Source organism: Dipodomys merriami, unplaced genomic scaffold (assembly GCF_024711535.1).
Source record: "Dipodomys merriami isolate MVZ:Mamm:240054 unplaced genomic scaffold, mDipMer1.0.p SCAF_154, whole genome shotgun sequence".
NCBI classification, from domain to species: Eukaryota; Metazoa; Chordata; class Mammalia; order Rodentia; family Heteromyidae; genus Dipodomys; species Dipodomys merriami.
Genome location: NW_027202871.1, coordinates 850353 through 865816, shown reverse-complemented (window position 1 = coordinate 865816; position 15464 = coordinate 850353). Strand labels below are relative to the sequence as shown.

Here is a 15464-nt window from a genome sequence, read left to right as displayed (position 1 = left end):
GGTGGGAGAGGAAGGGCCAAAGACTTACATCCAGGTCATTGGCTAAGTTGGCCACGTAAAGGCTGATGTGACTGAAGAAAATGGTGTGGAATAGGTCAGATAGGGAACTCATGAAGATGTCATGGAATATGTCAGATAGTGGGTCTCTTTCTTTCAGAACTCTCACGGATACACATTGCATATACAAAGAAACTGACCCCCAAGAAGTTGAGTGATCTGGTTAATAAAAACTGGCTGAGATTGGGAATCTTTATACTGCTCAGTTCTCCCATCCAAGAACATGGTAAAGCTTGTATTAAATCTTCATTTCTATTTTGTAGTCCAGTCTTGTCATGTGTACACATAAATCTCTCATGTTTCTGTGCATACATGTGTGTGTGTGCGTGGGGCAGGGGTACTGGGGAGCAAACCCAAGACCCTGTGCATACCAGGCAAGGGCTCTATCATTGAGTCCTAATCCTATTTGATATTTCTGCCTAAGTTGTTCCTAGGTGTTGCTTCATTATCGCTGCTATTCAGGATAAAATTGTTTGTTTCGTTTATTTTTTCATTGATTATAACTGATATTTTGGAAATTTAGCATTTGCCTCTATATATGGTGTATCTTTATATATTTAATGTTGGCCTACCAGGGTGAAAGGCCTTCAGTGTGATACTCACCACCGCCACGGCGGCAAAGGATAGACCGTGATCTCTCCATCCGCTTCCATCACAAGGCCCTGGAGAGGCCTATGCAGGGTGGTTGTCATGAGCAAGAAGCAGCTAGCCACACAGCCCACTCCTGTGTCATGACTTCACATTGGGCACAAAGGCTGCTTCCATGCATCTCAGCACTTGGCCACGGAGTGTGGAGGAACTCAGGGTACCCCACCATAGCCCGAGACACCCAGCTGTCCACTTGAAACCCCTGTACTGACACAAACGACCTACTGCCTTGACCTGACACAAACCACATACTGCCTTATATTTTGTGGCTGATGAGTCTTCCAGTGGCTTCCAGATGACTTATATGGTGACTGCTCCAATATCATGGCCTTGAAGTACATGGTATGAAAAAGCTTTGGTTTTAAAAAAAAAATTTATGTACCTTATTAACAAGTTTCAGTCTATAAAAGGACGAAGGTAAGTAGAGTCCCTTGGCCATTCCTGTAATTGTTAGAGATTAAAGAGGTATTTTAAATCAGCAACTAATATGAAGTTTCTCATTCATGTTGAATAACAAGAAATGATCATTAAAGAATGATGGAAGGAATCAGGCACTGATGGCTCACACCTATCATCCTAGCTACTTGGGAGGCTGAGATCTGAGGACTACAGTTTGAAACCAGTCCTGTTAGGGAGCTCTATGAGACTCTTATCTCCAATTAATCACCCAAAGCCAGAAGTGGAGCTCTGGCTCAAGTGGTAGAACACTAGCCTTGAGCAAAAAAAAAAAAATCAGGGGCAGTGCCCAGGCCTTAATTTAAGCCCCTCCCCCACACACAGAATGATGGAGGGGGTGATTCTGATCAAAAGAAGGAGTGACATTGATTAAGGTGTTCTGTGCTCATAAACTGACATGAATTGAAACCCCTTTGTAGAACTACTTCAAGATAATTTTTTTTATTGTGAGACTACTGTACAGAGGGGTTACAATTACATGGTCAAAATAACAAGCACATTTCTTATCAAGCATTGTTGCCTCCTCTTTGTTTCCCCTTCCCATCCCTTCCTATACTCCCCCCATTCCCCCTACCGGATCCTCCCCCCCACACCACCAAAGTTTTAAAGTTCGTTTTTTGACATAACGACTTGTACATCTCATTGTTGCAATGGGTCCACCTGTATCCCTAGTTGAACGATTGGTTTTTGCCCTTCCCCTCCACAAATTATACCAACATCAAATACAGTGAAAGCAGGGGTTATACCGTGGGGGAGGGTTCAAGATAATTTTTTAATTATGTATTTTTTAAAAAAGAAGTTGAAGGTGGACACTGTAATCCTAGCTACTCAGTCTCGGGAGACTGAGATCTGAGGCTCTTGGTCCAAGCCAGCCCATGAGACTCTTACTGCCAATAAACTACTCAGAAAAAGCCTGAAGTAGTGTTATGGCTCAAGTGGTAGAACACCAGCCTTGAACACAAAGACATTCAGGGACAGTGGCCAGACCTTGAGTTCAAGCCCCAGGACTGGCAAAAAAAAAAAAAAAAAAAAAATGACAGTGAGAAATATTTATAGCCACTCTGTGCATATAAGCTTTTATACTAAAATTGGGTCCACAGAAGTAAGCCTCAGTCTAGACAACTATTTTTAGGTTGGAGAGTCTATATAAGTTTGATATTTAATTTATTCACCTACATTCTATTTTTTTATTATTCTTGAGGAAGGAAGAATTGAGGCTTAAACCTGATGCTTAGGCTTGCGAGGCAGCTGCTCTACTCTCTGGAGCCATACTTTGAGCCTTTTCTGCTCTGGTTATATTTAAAATACTAACTATAAAATAATTAAAATACAGACATCCTGCGGGGCTTGTGTGAATTGAGCGAATAATTGTCTACAACAGTCCCTGGCACATAAGATGTACTTAGTAAATGTTAAACCACCTTTTGGTACCGAGTAATATCACTCTTCCCTTAATCATTCTTAGCAAGAGTAAGTTTTGGGTGCAAAATCCCCTGAACACAATAGCAAAAAGCCCCAGGCTTCCCTGCTCAGATTAATGACTGGTGGCTCTCAACTATTGTATGTACATACAAGGCCTCGTTATTTGAAAATTACAGCCTGTTCAATACTACTGGAAGTAAGAAGGTTCTTTGAATGGTGTTTGCCGGCTCCTATCTACTATTTTAATAATAGCATAGTTTCCTTTGTTATTCCAAGAACAACAGATTTTTCATAAAAGAAATGGCTCCAATTTGACAACTATGTGTTCCCAGAAACACAAGATCAGCAGAAGCAGCTTCTCAGTTCATCTTCATCAACAGACCACAAAGCCATTAGGCTGCTGCTACATTTTCATCCTTAGCCCTCCTCAACCTGCATAATTAGCTTTCAAAAAAAAAAAAAAAAAAAACCCAACCCAAACCCAATAAATGTCCCTGAAGAAAACTAACCAAGAAAAGCCATTCTAATGAATATACGAGTCTTCCTCAAATTTTGTTCAGAATTCAGTGACATTTTTATGTGGCTGTCCCCAAAATTGTTTGGTAGAAATGACATGAAGCTACACCAAATCATTTGTAGAAAGCCAACTGACAGACAGACGCCTTGAAACAATCGCACGCAATCAGCTTAGCTCTATTTAAACGCAAAATTAGATCATTTTCTATTGCATTCAAGCATACAATTGCTTAATCATTTTATGGAGCTGCATATTTACTGGACATGGAAGCATTGGAATTAAGTTTCTAGAGAGAAACCCACTCAGAACTCCTTTGTGCTATGGTCTAAAAGGATATTACTGCCAGAGGAGAAATATGTGGAATTTGCCTAGAATTTTTTGGAGCTCCTTGACATTGGGTATATTTGTGTTTTGTGTTCTTAAGACAGAAACACTGGGGCCTTCTAGGCTATAAAAACAAAGGAAATGAGATTATTAGGTAACAAGATAGGTCTGAGCTGCTTCTATCACCTGGACTTCCTTCTCTGGGAATCTACTCAATAAAAAGCTTTGTTTTGATACTACAAGAAGCAATTAGAAACAGAAAACGAACTCAACTCTTCCCTTTCTGAAGTACAAACATGCCCCGAGTGTTCCTGTCCCATCTCTCTTCTCCTTTCTCTAAGACTGGTGTCGTCAGACTGGAATTTTCTCATTCAGAGAGAATCACCAAATAAACATCTATATGCTAACAGCGATGAATCTAGGCCATCCTCCTAGTCAATGATTCAGCCAGAGAAGATGGTTAGCTTTGGCCATGAAGTGGATTAGGGAAACATTCCATCTTAGAGTACCTAGAAAGAAACCATTTAGAACTCACAGATACAGAAGTCAACTGGCAACCTGTGTTTGGTGTGTCTTGCTGTGTCTGTTATCCCAATACCTACTCCCTACCCCCCCCCAAATGTTGATCTTCTTCTCCCTGTTTTGTAAATGTTCAGATGAATTAAGTAAATGGCCCAAGGTGACACAACATGAGGAGAGTGCATGTTAATTCAGCACTGCAATGTCCCGGCTCTTTCCACATTATACAACTTCTGCCAGAAGCCATGCGCCTGTGGCTCACATCTGTCATCATAGCTACTCAAGAGGCTGAGATCTGAGCTTTTGAGCTCTGAAACCAGCCAATGCAGGAAAGCCTATGAGACTCTTATCTCCAACTAACCACCAAAAGATCACAAGTGGACTGTGGCTTAAGGTAGAGCACTAGCCTGGAGCACAGAAGTTGGTAATCACCAACTTTTCACATAATAATGATTTGTCCTACCACAGATATAAATCCATTTCAGTCTTTTAAATGCTTGCATAGAAGGTTCCTTGAAAAGATGAACTGTCTTATTTCAACAATCTCCTATTAATGGGCCTTTAGTTTCAAGGTTTTTTTGTTTTGTTTTGTTTTGGTTTTTTTTTGGGGGGGAGGTTTGTTTTTGCCAGTCCTAGGGCTTGAACTCAGGGCCTGAACACTGTCCCTGAGCTTCTATGTGCTCAAACCTAGTGTTCTACCATTTGAGCCACAGTTCCACTTCTGGCTTTTTTGAGTAGTTTATTGGAGATGAGCATCTCATGGGGACTTTTCTGCCTAAGCTGGCTTCAAACAACGAGCCTCAGTTCTCAGCCTCCTGAGTAGCTAGGATTACAGGCATGATCCACTGGCACCCAGCTAGTTTCAAGACTTTTGTTATTTTAAAAAATGGTTCTTGGGCTGGGAAGGTGGCTCAGTGGTAGAGCGCTTGCCTTGCATGCATGAGGCCCTGGGTTCGATTCCTCAGCACCACATAAGCAAAAAGAAAAAAGCCGGAAGTGGCGCTGTGGCTCAAGTGGTAGAGCGCTAGCCTTGAGCTGCAGAGCTGAGGGACATGCCAAGGCCCAGAGTTCAGGCCCCATGACTGGACCCCCCCAAAAAAAGTGGTTCTTAGCTGGGCACCAGTGGCTCATGCCTGTAATCCTAGCTACTCAGGAGGATGAGATCTGAAAATCATAGTTCCAAGCCAACCCGGGCAGAAAAGCCTGCGAGACTCTAATCTCTAATAAACCACTAGAAAACCGGAAGTGGCGCTGTGGCTCAAGAGGTAGAGTGCTCGCCTTGAGCTGAAGAGTGCAGGGACAACACCCAGGCCCAGAGTTCAAGCTCCATGACTGACAAAAAAAAAAAAAAAAGGTTCTTTGGTACAATTTGTACGTATGTGCAAACAGTTTTACCAAATCCGTTCTTAGAAGTGGAATTGTTGAACAAGAGTACAATGCCATTCTGTCATCTTGATAGAGTTTATTGACTGCCCACCATATTGATTTACTAGATTACATTTCTTGCAGGAGAATGTGCCAAGCTGTTCTCCTTGTCCCAGGTACTCAATGCGCCATCGGACATTCCAGTTTTGTAACTTATAGGCTAGCGAGCATTCTATTAATTTCGGTTTGTATTTCTCTGTAAGTGCAGCTGCATTTCTATCAGGTTTAAACATGATTTGTATATCCCTCACTTTGAATTGTCAGGTCAGTTTTCATTGGGCCATTGGGTTTTACTTATTGATATTTTTATTTATATTATTCAAAGATACTAGCCCTTCACCTGTCATTATTTTGAATTTTTTTCTACATTATCATTTGCTCTTAAGTATTGTTCATTGTATTTTTTCCATACAGAAATGTGTGATTTTATATATTCAAATAGCTTTGGTGGCTCCACTTACTCCAGGTCACCTTCTGTTACTGAGATTCTTGAAGAAATGTGCTCCACAGGGCTGGATGCCTTAGCTCATTGTGCTCCCTGTTGGCATTGAACAAGGAACACAAAGCTCCTCTTCTTGTCCTCATAAACCACCTTTTAGGACTGGAGCTGGGCCAGACCCTAGATTGTCTAATGCTACTCAGGCATAGCTAACTCATGCTCAAGTTCAATGATATGTATAGGGAGAATGACAGGCCCTCGCTTCTAGAGCTGGCCTGTGGAGCAGATTTCCATCTTCACTGATGACATGCTTCACCCTAAATTATGGCCTCCAAACTCTTGTGCTCAGGACCTCTAATTATGAACCTGTCTGCTTAAGAAGAAGAATGAGAAAGGCAGGCATGCTGAGGTGTCCATACACGGTTGAAATATGGATCAGAGAGTTTATATTGGGAGGAAGAAGGAAGACTGTCCTGGGTCCTCTTGAGAGTTTAACCATGCTCATCCATCCTTCCTGCAGGAATAATATGCAAAAATGTCTCCTGTCCTCTGTGGGGTAGATTATCTCCAGTCAAGAACTACTGACGTAGATCCTAAATATATTCTGCCAGCATTGTTTCAAAACTCAACCCTCAACTCCATATGATACGAGATTGGCCCATTGAACAAACAGAATTTTGAACATGTTCACTGAAGTTTGCAAACTACCCTGAGTTATCTTCGTAGCAAGGGTGTCTTTATGAAGCTGTTTCCTCGGGGAAGATAAAGGATTTAAGATGAAGAAATTGAGTTAATCATATTCGCCAGTCCATGACACCAATGCGCTCTTCTCTTTCCTGTACATGGACTTAAATTATTTTACCCCCATTTTAACATAAACCCTCGTATTCGATGTGTGCTACTTTAAACTGTTCTTTTCATTTGAGTACTTTTCTATCATCACTTATCCATAATTCGTCATTGTGTGTAGGTATGGAACCAAGAGTTTTTACTTAAATTCATTTAACAGCAAAATGTGATGAAAATCACATGAGGTTCTTTATCCACTTACTATGACTGGTTCCACATTTTACTGTGGAGATATCATGCTTGATCATGAGGTACTGCCTCTCTCCTGTTTAAAATTCAAATATCATAAAATTCCAAAATAAGTGCAATGCCAAGAGTTTTGTCTATCCTATAATACTGTATAGAGATCGTATTCTGTTTTTTCATCTTTATACTTTTACCCAGTGTTTTAATTTTTAGATCCCTGTTGAGACATGACTGTCTAGTCTAATACTTCAAGTGCTGGTTCTGGACTTGAACTCAGGGCCTGGACACTATCCCTGACCTTCCCACCAGCCTCTCAAGATAGCACTCTACCACTTGAGCACTTTTCACTCGCAGCTTGTAGTTAATTGGCTCTGAGCCATGACCCTCAGAACTCAAGTCTCCCAGGCCACCAGTACCCAGCTTAGTCTATTATTTCTAACTTAGTCTATTATAGAACGGATCGCTCCTCCGTGAGTGGATTTTGCCTTCCCAGGGGTGGAAGCCGACTGTCTCTGATGTCCACCCCGACACTGAGTAGACCCAATCTTCTTGTCTGGCCATACCTTGGGTGAGAATGAAAGGCGCTTCCTGCAAAGGTGGGAAAGTGTTGTAATGACCTTTGCCAGGTCCTAAAGAGACCGGCCTGCATGCTGGCGTGAGCTTGGCTGGGGTTGGCCACAGAGGTAACAGCTAGTGGGCGCGCTGTGCCACACGCTTGACCCTCTCCTGGCCGCGGTGGGCAGCAGCTGTGCCCCGTGCTAAACACCGCGTGCGGGCGTCTGTCCCCCACTCTCCCGTTTTGTTCCAGTGGTCGTGGGTTCTCCTGGCAATGTCTGCTTTGATTACAATTGCTTTGCAGTGTCTTATCACGAAAGGCACTCACCAAAGCGTTGCACACGCAGGTGGTGGTGGGTTCACGGAGCAGGCCCGACCACCCCCAGCCTCAGCACCGCACATCCGGGCTACTCTCGCGCACCCCACACAGTCACGCTCGCGCCCCGCGGGACCCGTGGCCAGGCCCCCCCCCCGAGGCCCCGGAGGATGCAGGGAATGCACGCACCCGCACCCCATCCTGAATCCCCCAGCCCCGCATCCCATGAGTCCCGTGGGATCGGCCCTGAGCTCGGGGTCAGCATGGTACCGCAGTCCCCCTTGAACACACGTGGCGTCGGCGTGGGGTGGAGGCGTTCCCGGGGGTGCAGCTCACCCGGCACGCGCGGGCCTGGCACGCGGCAGGGATGGGCCACGGACTCGTGCACGCCCTCCAGAGCCCGCCCGCCCGCTCCAGGCTGGGATGCCCCGCGCGGCGGGCCGGGGCTTCTGCACCAGGCAGGGGGCGGAGCTTCCGGGCCAGGTAGAAGCCCGGCTTCGGGACCGGGTTTCGGGACAGGGGCGGGGCTTTTTGAGTGGGCGGGGCCTTGTGGGCGGGGCTTGCGGACCTGGCAGCCAATTTCCGTTTCGCTTTCCGCGGGCTGGGGGCGGCGGCGGTGGTGCTGCCCCTCGGGTGCCCCCCCCCCCGCCTTCCCCCGAGAGTGACGCCGCGCGTGCCCGGGCCCGGCGGCGCCGAGAGACGGAGAGGGAAAGCGGGAAGCCGGGCGGGAAAGTCCTCGCGGAGGGAGGCGATTATAAAGATGCGGCCCCCGGGCGTCCTCTCAGCCTCGCCCGCCACCCGCCGCCCAGCATGCGCCCCGCGTCCGGTGAGCACGCGGGCCGACCTGCTGCGCCTGCGGGCCGGGCAGCGGGCGACCCCGGGCGGGGCTCGGGGCGGACGCCGGCGCCACGACTTCCCACCGGACGCGGAGGGAAACTGAGGCAGCCCGGTCAGCGGAGGGAGGAGGCCCTTGCGTGGATCCCGGACGGAGGCCTCGCACCCCACTGCCTCCAGAAGGGGTCCGGAGGGAACCGGGCCTCCGCCTCCCAGCCTCAGTTTCCCCCGCCGTCCGTGGAGGGGGGGAGGGAGGGAGGGCGGCCGCCCGGCTCGCCCTGGGCCTCCCGGGCTGCGGCCTGGGGCGGCGCCGACCGCACGTGGAGGGGGGGCGGTCGGGGACGGCGGGGAAACTGAGGCTCGCGCCCCCCCCCGCAGTTCTGCTCCTCGTGGCCGCCCTCGCGCTCCTGGACCACACCAGCCAGGCCAGGAGCCTGTCCGCGCCCGCCACCCACGCGGGAGGGCCCCACGCGTGCCTCGACAGCTCCCAGAACCTGCTGCGGGCCGTTGGCCGCGCGCTGCAGAAGGTGAGCGAGCCGGATCGCGGGGAGCCGGCACCGGGGTCAGGGGAAACTGAGGCTCCCCCGCCGACGGGGGAGGGGGGAGGGGGAGGGAGCCGTCTGGTTTGGATGGGATGGGGGTGGGGGTGTAGTGATTTGTTTGCTACCCTGGCTTGGAAGTCGGAGCCCTGCACCTGCACCTGCGAGGCTAGGCTGGCGCTCTGCCACTTGGGACAGCCTCCAGCACACACACCCCCTTTTATTTTTGGTTTAGTTTGCTTTTCGGGTAAGGTCCCCAGCTCCCCCAGCCTGGGCTTGGTGCCCTCTTGGACCTCCATGGTCCTCCCACCCTCCCTGGCTTTGGGGAGATGGAGTTTTCTGCTAACTTTTAGCCAGACTGCCCTCCCATCTCTGCCTCCAGGGTAGCTGTAGTTTTAAGTAGAGGGGCGGGGGGGGGGGGGGGGGGAGAGACCTTTTCCAATTGGCTCTTGCTTTTACTGAAAAGCTATAGCAAAAATCAATGTCCTGAAAGATATCCTAGGTGTGTGAGGGTCTGTGCCTGATCCCAAGAAGGGGGGGGGGGCAGAGGAGGAGGGGAGGCAGATAAATTCTTTGGCCTTCCTTCCCTCTTTTCTTTATAATGCGGGGCTTGAACCAAGGTCCCAGTGTCCTTGCTAGGCTTTTCCCATTCCCTGCTGACACTTAATCACTTGAGCCACACCAGCTGTGGTGTGATTTTGCTGATTCACTGGAGATAAGAATTCTGAAGTGGGGTTGGGAAGGTAGCTCAGTGGTAGAGCACTTGCCTTGCATGCATGAGGCCCTGGGTTCGATTCCTCAGCACCACATAAGCAAAAAGAAAAAAAGCCGGAAGTGGCACTGTGGCTCAAATGGTAGAGCGTTGGCCTTGAGCTGAAGAGCTGAGGGACAGTGCCGAGGCCCAGAGTTCAGGTCCCACGACCAGATTCCCCCCCCCCCAAAAAAAAGAATCCTGAAGTCTTTTCTGTGTGGGCTGGCTTTGAATCATGATCTTCGGATCTCAGCCTCCTAAGGAGCTAGGTTTACAGGTATGAGCTGCCTACAGCCAGCTGTAGAAAAAAAAAGTCTTCCTTCCTAATTTTCTAGCTCATCACCTTTTAAATAGCTTAAAATAAGCTCAATGTTTAGGAAGACTTCAGGAGAATTCTTTTCTTCCTTTACAGTCTTTCAGGAATCACTGCCAACTGCTCACATATCAATTTTTTTGTGGGAAGGGGGAAGAGTCCTGGGGCTTGAGCTTAGGGCCTACGCGCTGTACCTGAGTTTTTGTGCTCAAGGCTAGCGCTCAACCACTGAAGCCACAGCTTTATGTCCAGATTTTTTGGCAGTTCATTGGAGTGAAGGATCTTGTGGACTTTCTTTCCCCGGGCTGGTTTTAAGCCTTTAAAACTCAGCACCCAGCCTTCTGAGTAGCTAGCACCCAGCTTCAGTCAATCTTAATTAAGAAGGAGCTCACCATAGGAACCCAGCAGAAATAAGTTGTGTGTTTCCATATGTAAACCCTCCCAGCTAAATGGACGCTCTGTAGAAAAGCCTGAATTCCCTGCAGGTCAGAGATGGGGGTGAAAGCCAGTGGGCTCCCGTGTGCTGGCAGCCAGGGGACCACCCCACGGGGGACCAGCCCCACGGGAGACCCGTGCCTTCTCAACATCAGCTGAGCTTCTCTTTGTATCTTCACAGGCCAGACAGACCCTGGAACATTACTCTTGCACTGCGGAAAAGATTGGCCATGTAGATATCACAAAAGACAAAACAAGCACGGTGGAGGCCTGCGTGCCCCTGGAGCTGGCCAAGGTAGAATCACATGCTGCACACCAGACTCTGCCCTGCCCTGTTCCCTTCAGAACACAGATCTGAGCTACTAAAAGCTGTCGAAAAAATAGGGAAGGGGAGAACACAGGGAAAAGGGAGAGAGGGACCCATATATATGTATACATACATGCATAATTATAAATATATAATAAATGTTTAAATATATATTTTTATATATACGTACACACATATGTGTGAAAGACCATTATGTAAACCCTTTGTCACGTGAGTATATATTAAAAAAAAGAAGAAGAAAAAGCCAAGGTTTGGAAGTAAACACTATAACAACAATGTAAGTAGAGTTGACTCCCCTGAATATATACTTCAAAATATGAAGATGTGGGAGTATATACTTCAAAATATGAAGATTATGTGTTATGAATTTTTGCCATAATGTTCATGGTGTAACTTTGGGAAAATTTGTATTAAGAATTCAACGCCAGCCCAGGCAGGAAGGGACTACAGTAGCTACAATTAACCACCAGAGAAAGCCAGAGTAGAGCTATAGCCCAAGTGGTAGAGTACCAGTCTCGAATGGAAAACTAAGGGACAGTGCCCAGGCCCTGAGTTCAAGTCCTGGGAACAGCACACAAACACACAACATAATTCATGTATTTTTTTTCCCCTCCAGAACAAGAGCTGCCTGGTTTCTAGAGAAACGTCTGTCCTGACTGTAAGTGAAAATTTTAACAGCTCCCCCTCGTAAGAACCTGCATTCTACTGATGGCTGTGTTTTTCTCTCTTCCAGACAGGGAGTTGCCTAGCCTCTACAGAGCCTTCTCCAGAGCCGATGATGGTAAGATGCTGCTCTTAGTTGCAGTGGAGGAAATGCCCAGAACCCGGAGCCCCTCATAATGGTTTCCTTCTCTTTCTGTCCTGTAACCCAGATCCTGTGCCTCAGCAGTATCTATGAGGACTTGAAAATGTACCAGAGGGAGTTCAAGGCCATGAATGCAATACTATTGATGGATCCCACAAGTGAGATCACTCTAGATAAAGACATGCTAACAGCTATTGATGCCCTGATGCAGGTAAGGCCTCAGGCGGCCTGTGAGGGCATCTTCTTCACGTTGGGGATGGCTGGCCAGGGACCGGGAAGAGGCGGGGTAAATTCAGCTCTCACTGGATTGAGAGTGGCCTGAAATCCCTGGGAAGGCCTTGAGGAGAGAGATCTGCACGGGGACAGTCCTGGAGCACTGTTTGTAGGTGGCAAACGAAGGCTTCTCCTTAGGAGAAACAGCCACAGGTGGTGGCCATGGGCACGCGCCAGGCTTCTGCAGATGTTTTCATGCCTTCTTTTTCTTTTTCATGCAGTACTAGGGTTTGCGCTCAGGGTCTTGTGCTTGCTAGCCAGGTGCTATACTGCCGAGTCACACCTCCAGTCCTTATTTGCACTGGTTATTTTTGAGATGGGGTGTCTCTTTCATCCTGGGTGCATACCTGGGACCTTGATCCTCCTGTTTTAGACTTGCCACTGCTGCTGGAATGACAACCATGCACCAGTACACCAGCTGCTTCCACTGAGACCGCGTCTCATGCGTGGATTTTTCTTCCAGGGCTAGCAGAGAACCCCAATCCTCCCCATGCTAGCCTCCTCCTAGGTGCGGGCCACTGTGCTCAGCTGCGGGTGGAACTCTGTCAGAGCTGGCCTCAAACCACGATTCTCCCAATCTCAGCCTCACTGTAGCTAGGCTGGCAGACATGAGCCCCTGGAGCCCAGATTTCCATGCATTTGTTAAATGTCATCCTACAAGCCAAGGAGATATGTATTGAGGAATCATAAGAGCACGAGGCCACTCATCCATGATCACAGGGCCAACCAGAGGCAGAGCCAGGATCCCTCCCAGCAGGATTCCGCAGCACTGTGTGCTCAGTGAGGCTGCAGGAGTCGGATGGGAATGCAAGGGGGTGGTGTGTGCATACTCACATGGGGCCGGTGCTGCTCGTGTTGAATGCAGTTGAATGCAGTGCGAATGAACCAAAGGCCCTGCCAGCCAGGCCATCTCTGGCGTTGCTCACTGGGGGAACAGCTGTATTGTTTTCCAGGTCACCATGGCAGGTAGAGACACGGAAGTGTGCACAGAGAAAGACAGCCGAGCGCTCTGCCCACTAGGCACAGGACAGAAAGGCACTTTCAGAAATCATTGAAATGTAACAGCTTCCTTTTGGGGATTTTATTCTTTTTCTTCCCTTTCACATCATTTTGTGTGTGCCAAAGTCATTGTCTGAAAGGCCGTGAACTTCATGCAAACATCAAAGAATGCATATCATACTGGGAACTATGTGATGTCCGCGGTCCGGTGATTTGAACGGTGGGGTCAGTGCTGTGGGGAGTCAGTTAACACCTCCTTCCTCCATTTGCTGTCTGTAAAGCAAAAGTGGCTGCACACACCCTCCAAGTCTCTTAGGTTTTTTTCTGAAGCATGAATGAGAGTAGAGACTCTCCATCTATCATGTAACATAAAATCTCATGCTGCATTAGCAAATCAAGGGGCTAAAATTGGGAGATCCATTGCCAGAGAATCATCTTCCACAATTGGTGTTTCCATAATGAACAGGTCTGTTTACTCCTTGACAGACCAGAGCAGCCCCCTACCATCCTGCTTCGAAACCGACAGGGCTTCTGGATGCCATGTATAAAAAATTAACTAGATACCGCAGTTGGTATCAACAGAATTATAGAATTGTGCCTCTCCACAATAGAACTCCTGCTGGTGATAGTCTTCATTTGTGGCTAGGGCCGTGGAGGGTGGTGTGACAATACTGGGACTTGAACTCAGAGCTAGGCATTGCCTCTGAGCTCTTATGGTCAAGGCTAGCACCACTTTGAGCCACAGCTCCATTTTCAGCTTTTTTGGTAAGTTAATTGGAGATCAGAGTCCCGTGGACTTTCCTGCCTGTTCTGGCTTCTGTGATCCTCAGATCCCAGCCTCCTGAGTAGCTAGGATTACAGGTATGAGCCACCGGCACCTGGCAATATTCTAAATGGCCTTCTGGAGCTCACCAAGGATACATGGAGAAATGAGGCTTTCACCTCTGCTGGGGGTAGATGTGGAGTGAGTTTGAGAGCCTGCAGGTAGGGTATGCTGCAGGTTCTGAGGCGGGCTCTGGCTTCGCCCATTATTAATGAGGAAGTACTCTACATACTATACAGACAATCATGATTTCTTCTTTCAGGCTCTGAATTCCAAGAGCGAGACGGTGCCACACCAACCTTCCTCTGAAGAGCCAGATTTGTACAGGATAAGAATGCAGCTCTGCATCCTTCTCCATGCCTTTAGAGTCCGTGCAGTTACTATCGACAGAGTGATGAGCTACCTGAGCTCTTCCTGAGAGGACGGCCCTCCCTGCAGTGTCTGGTAGAGCTATAATTGATGAGCTATTCTGTACCAAAGTATTCATGGAAACAGACACTCCCTATTATTTATCAGTATTTATTTATTTTACTCAGGAAAATGTTAACTAATTTATATTTATTTATATTCTTACTCAGGAAAATGTTAACTAATTTATATTTATTTATATTCTATTTATTATAATGTATTTATAAAATGCTGGAAAACATACCTTGTAAATGTTGTTCTAGTAATAAAAGCTTTGGAAGCAATTCTAATACGTTGCTGATGTCATTGAAGCATGGCAGTGATACAGTAGACATTCCAGAGAAACATAAACCACTGATGAAATCCGAGCATAATGATCTGGCAGAGATGGCCACAGCACCCTTGCCCATGCCCTCATCTCTTCATCTCCTTTGACCAGGAGTCTAGGAAAACCAGGCTTTGTGCTCAGGTCGCTCAAAGAGTCATGGTTTTGAAAAATTGCCTCTTGATTGTAGCTGAGCACTAGTGGCTCACATCTGTAATCCCAGCTACTCAGGAGGCTAAGATCGGAGGATCACCGTTCAAAGCCACCCAGGAAGAAAAGTCATAAGACTCTTACCTTCCAACATCTCAGTCAAAACAACCCTGAGATTCCATCTCACCCCAGTTAGAATGGCCATCATCAAAAATAAAACACGCTGGAGTGTATATGGGGGGAAAATGAACCCTGATACATTGTTGGTGGGAATATAAACTAATTCAACCATGATGGAAGGCAGTATGGAATTCCTCCAAAAGCTAAACAGAACTACCCTACCATCCACCAAGTCCACCCTTTGGCATTTATCCAAAAGACTACACATCAAGATATCGTAAAACTACTTGCACAATCATGCTCTTTGCCTGATGTCTTTCAATGAATAAATGGATCAAAAAATGTTATATCTATCTAGATATAACAGTTAGACAGTTAGTTATATAGATACAGATGTAATTTGCAGAGAAGCAGATGGGCCTGGAATCAATTATATTGAGATGAGTCAGATCAAAGGACTCAGGTTTTCTCTCCTACATGGAAGTTATATCTGATTTGTAAATATATTTGTAGACACAGAGTCACATGCATATGTGACTCAAGTAGGAATATGCAGGGGAGACAATCTCTGGACAACCAGCATTGGGTGAATCTAACAAAATTAATACCAGGAAGCTGATTCTGGGTGGAGGAGGTGGGGGAGGGCAA

General features: G+C 47.2%; 1 protein-coding gene across 1 annotated transcript; it reads left to right on the top strand.

Moving 5' to 3' along the window:
* The first annotated feature begins 8422 nt into the window (after positions 1 to 8422).
* Il12a (interleukin 12A) lies at positions 8423 to 14418 on the top strand. The gene is made up of 7 exons (XM_070022820.1): positions 8423 to 8539; positions 8926 to 9074; positions 10767 to 10880; positions 11530 to 11571; positions 11647 to 11694; positions 11786 to 11929; positions 14076 to 14418. The coding sequence occupies exons 1-7, from the start codon at positions 8524 to 8526 to the stop codon at positions 14229 to 14231; spliced, it is 669 nt and encodes a 222-aa protein (XP_069878921.1). The 5' UTR covers positions 8423 to 8523; the 3' UTR covers positions 14232 to 14418.
* Positions 14419 to 15464: the final 1046 nt, after the last annotated feature.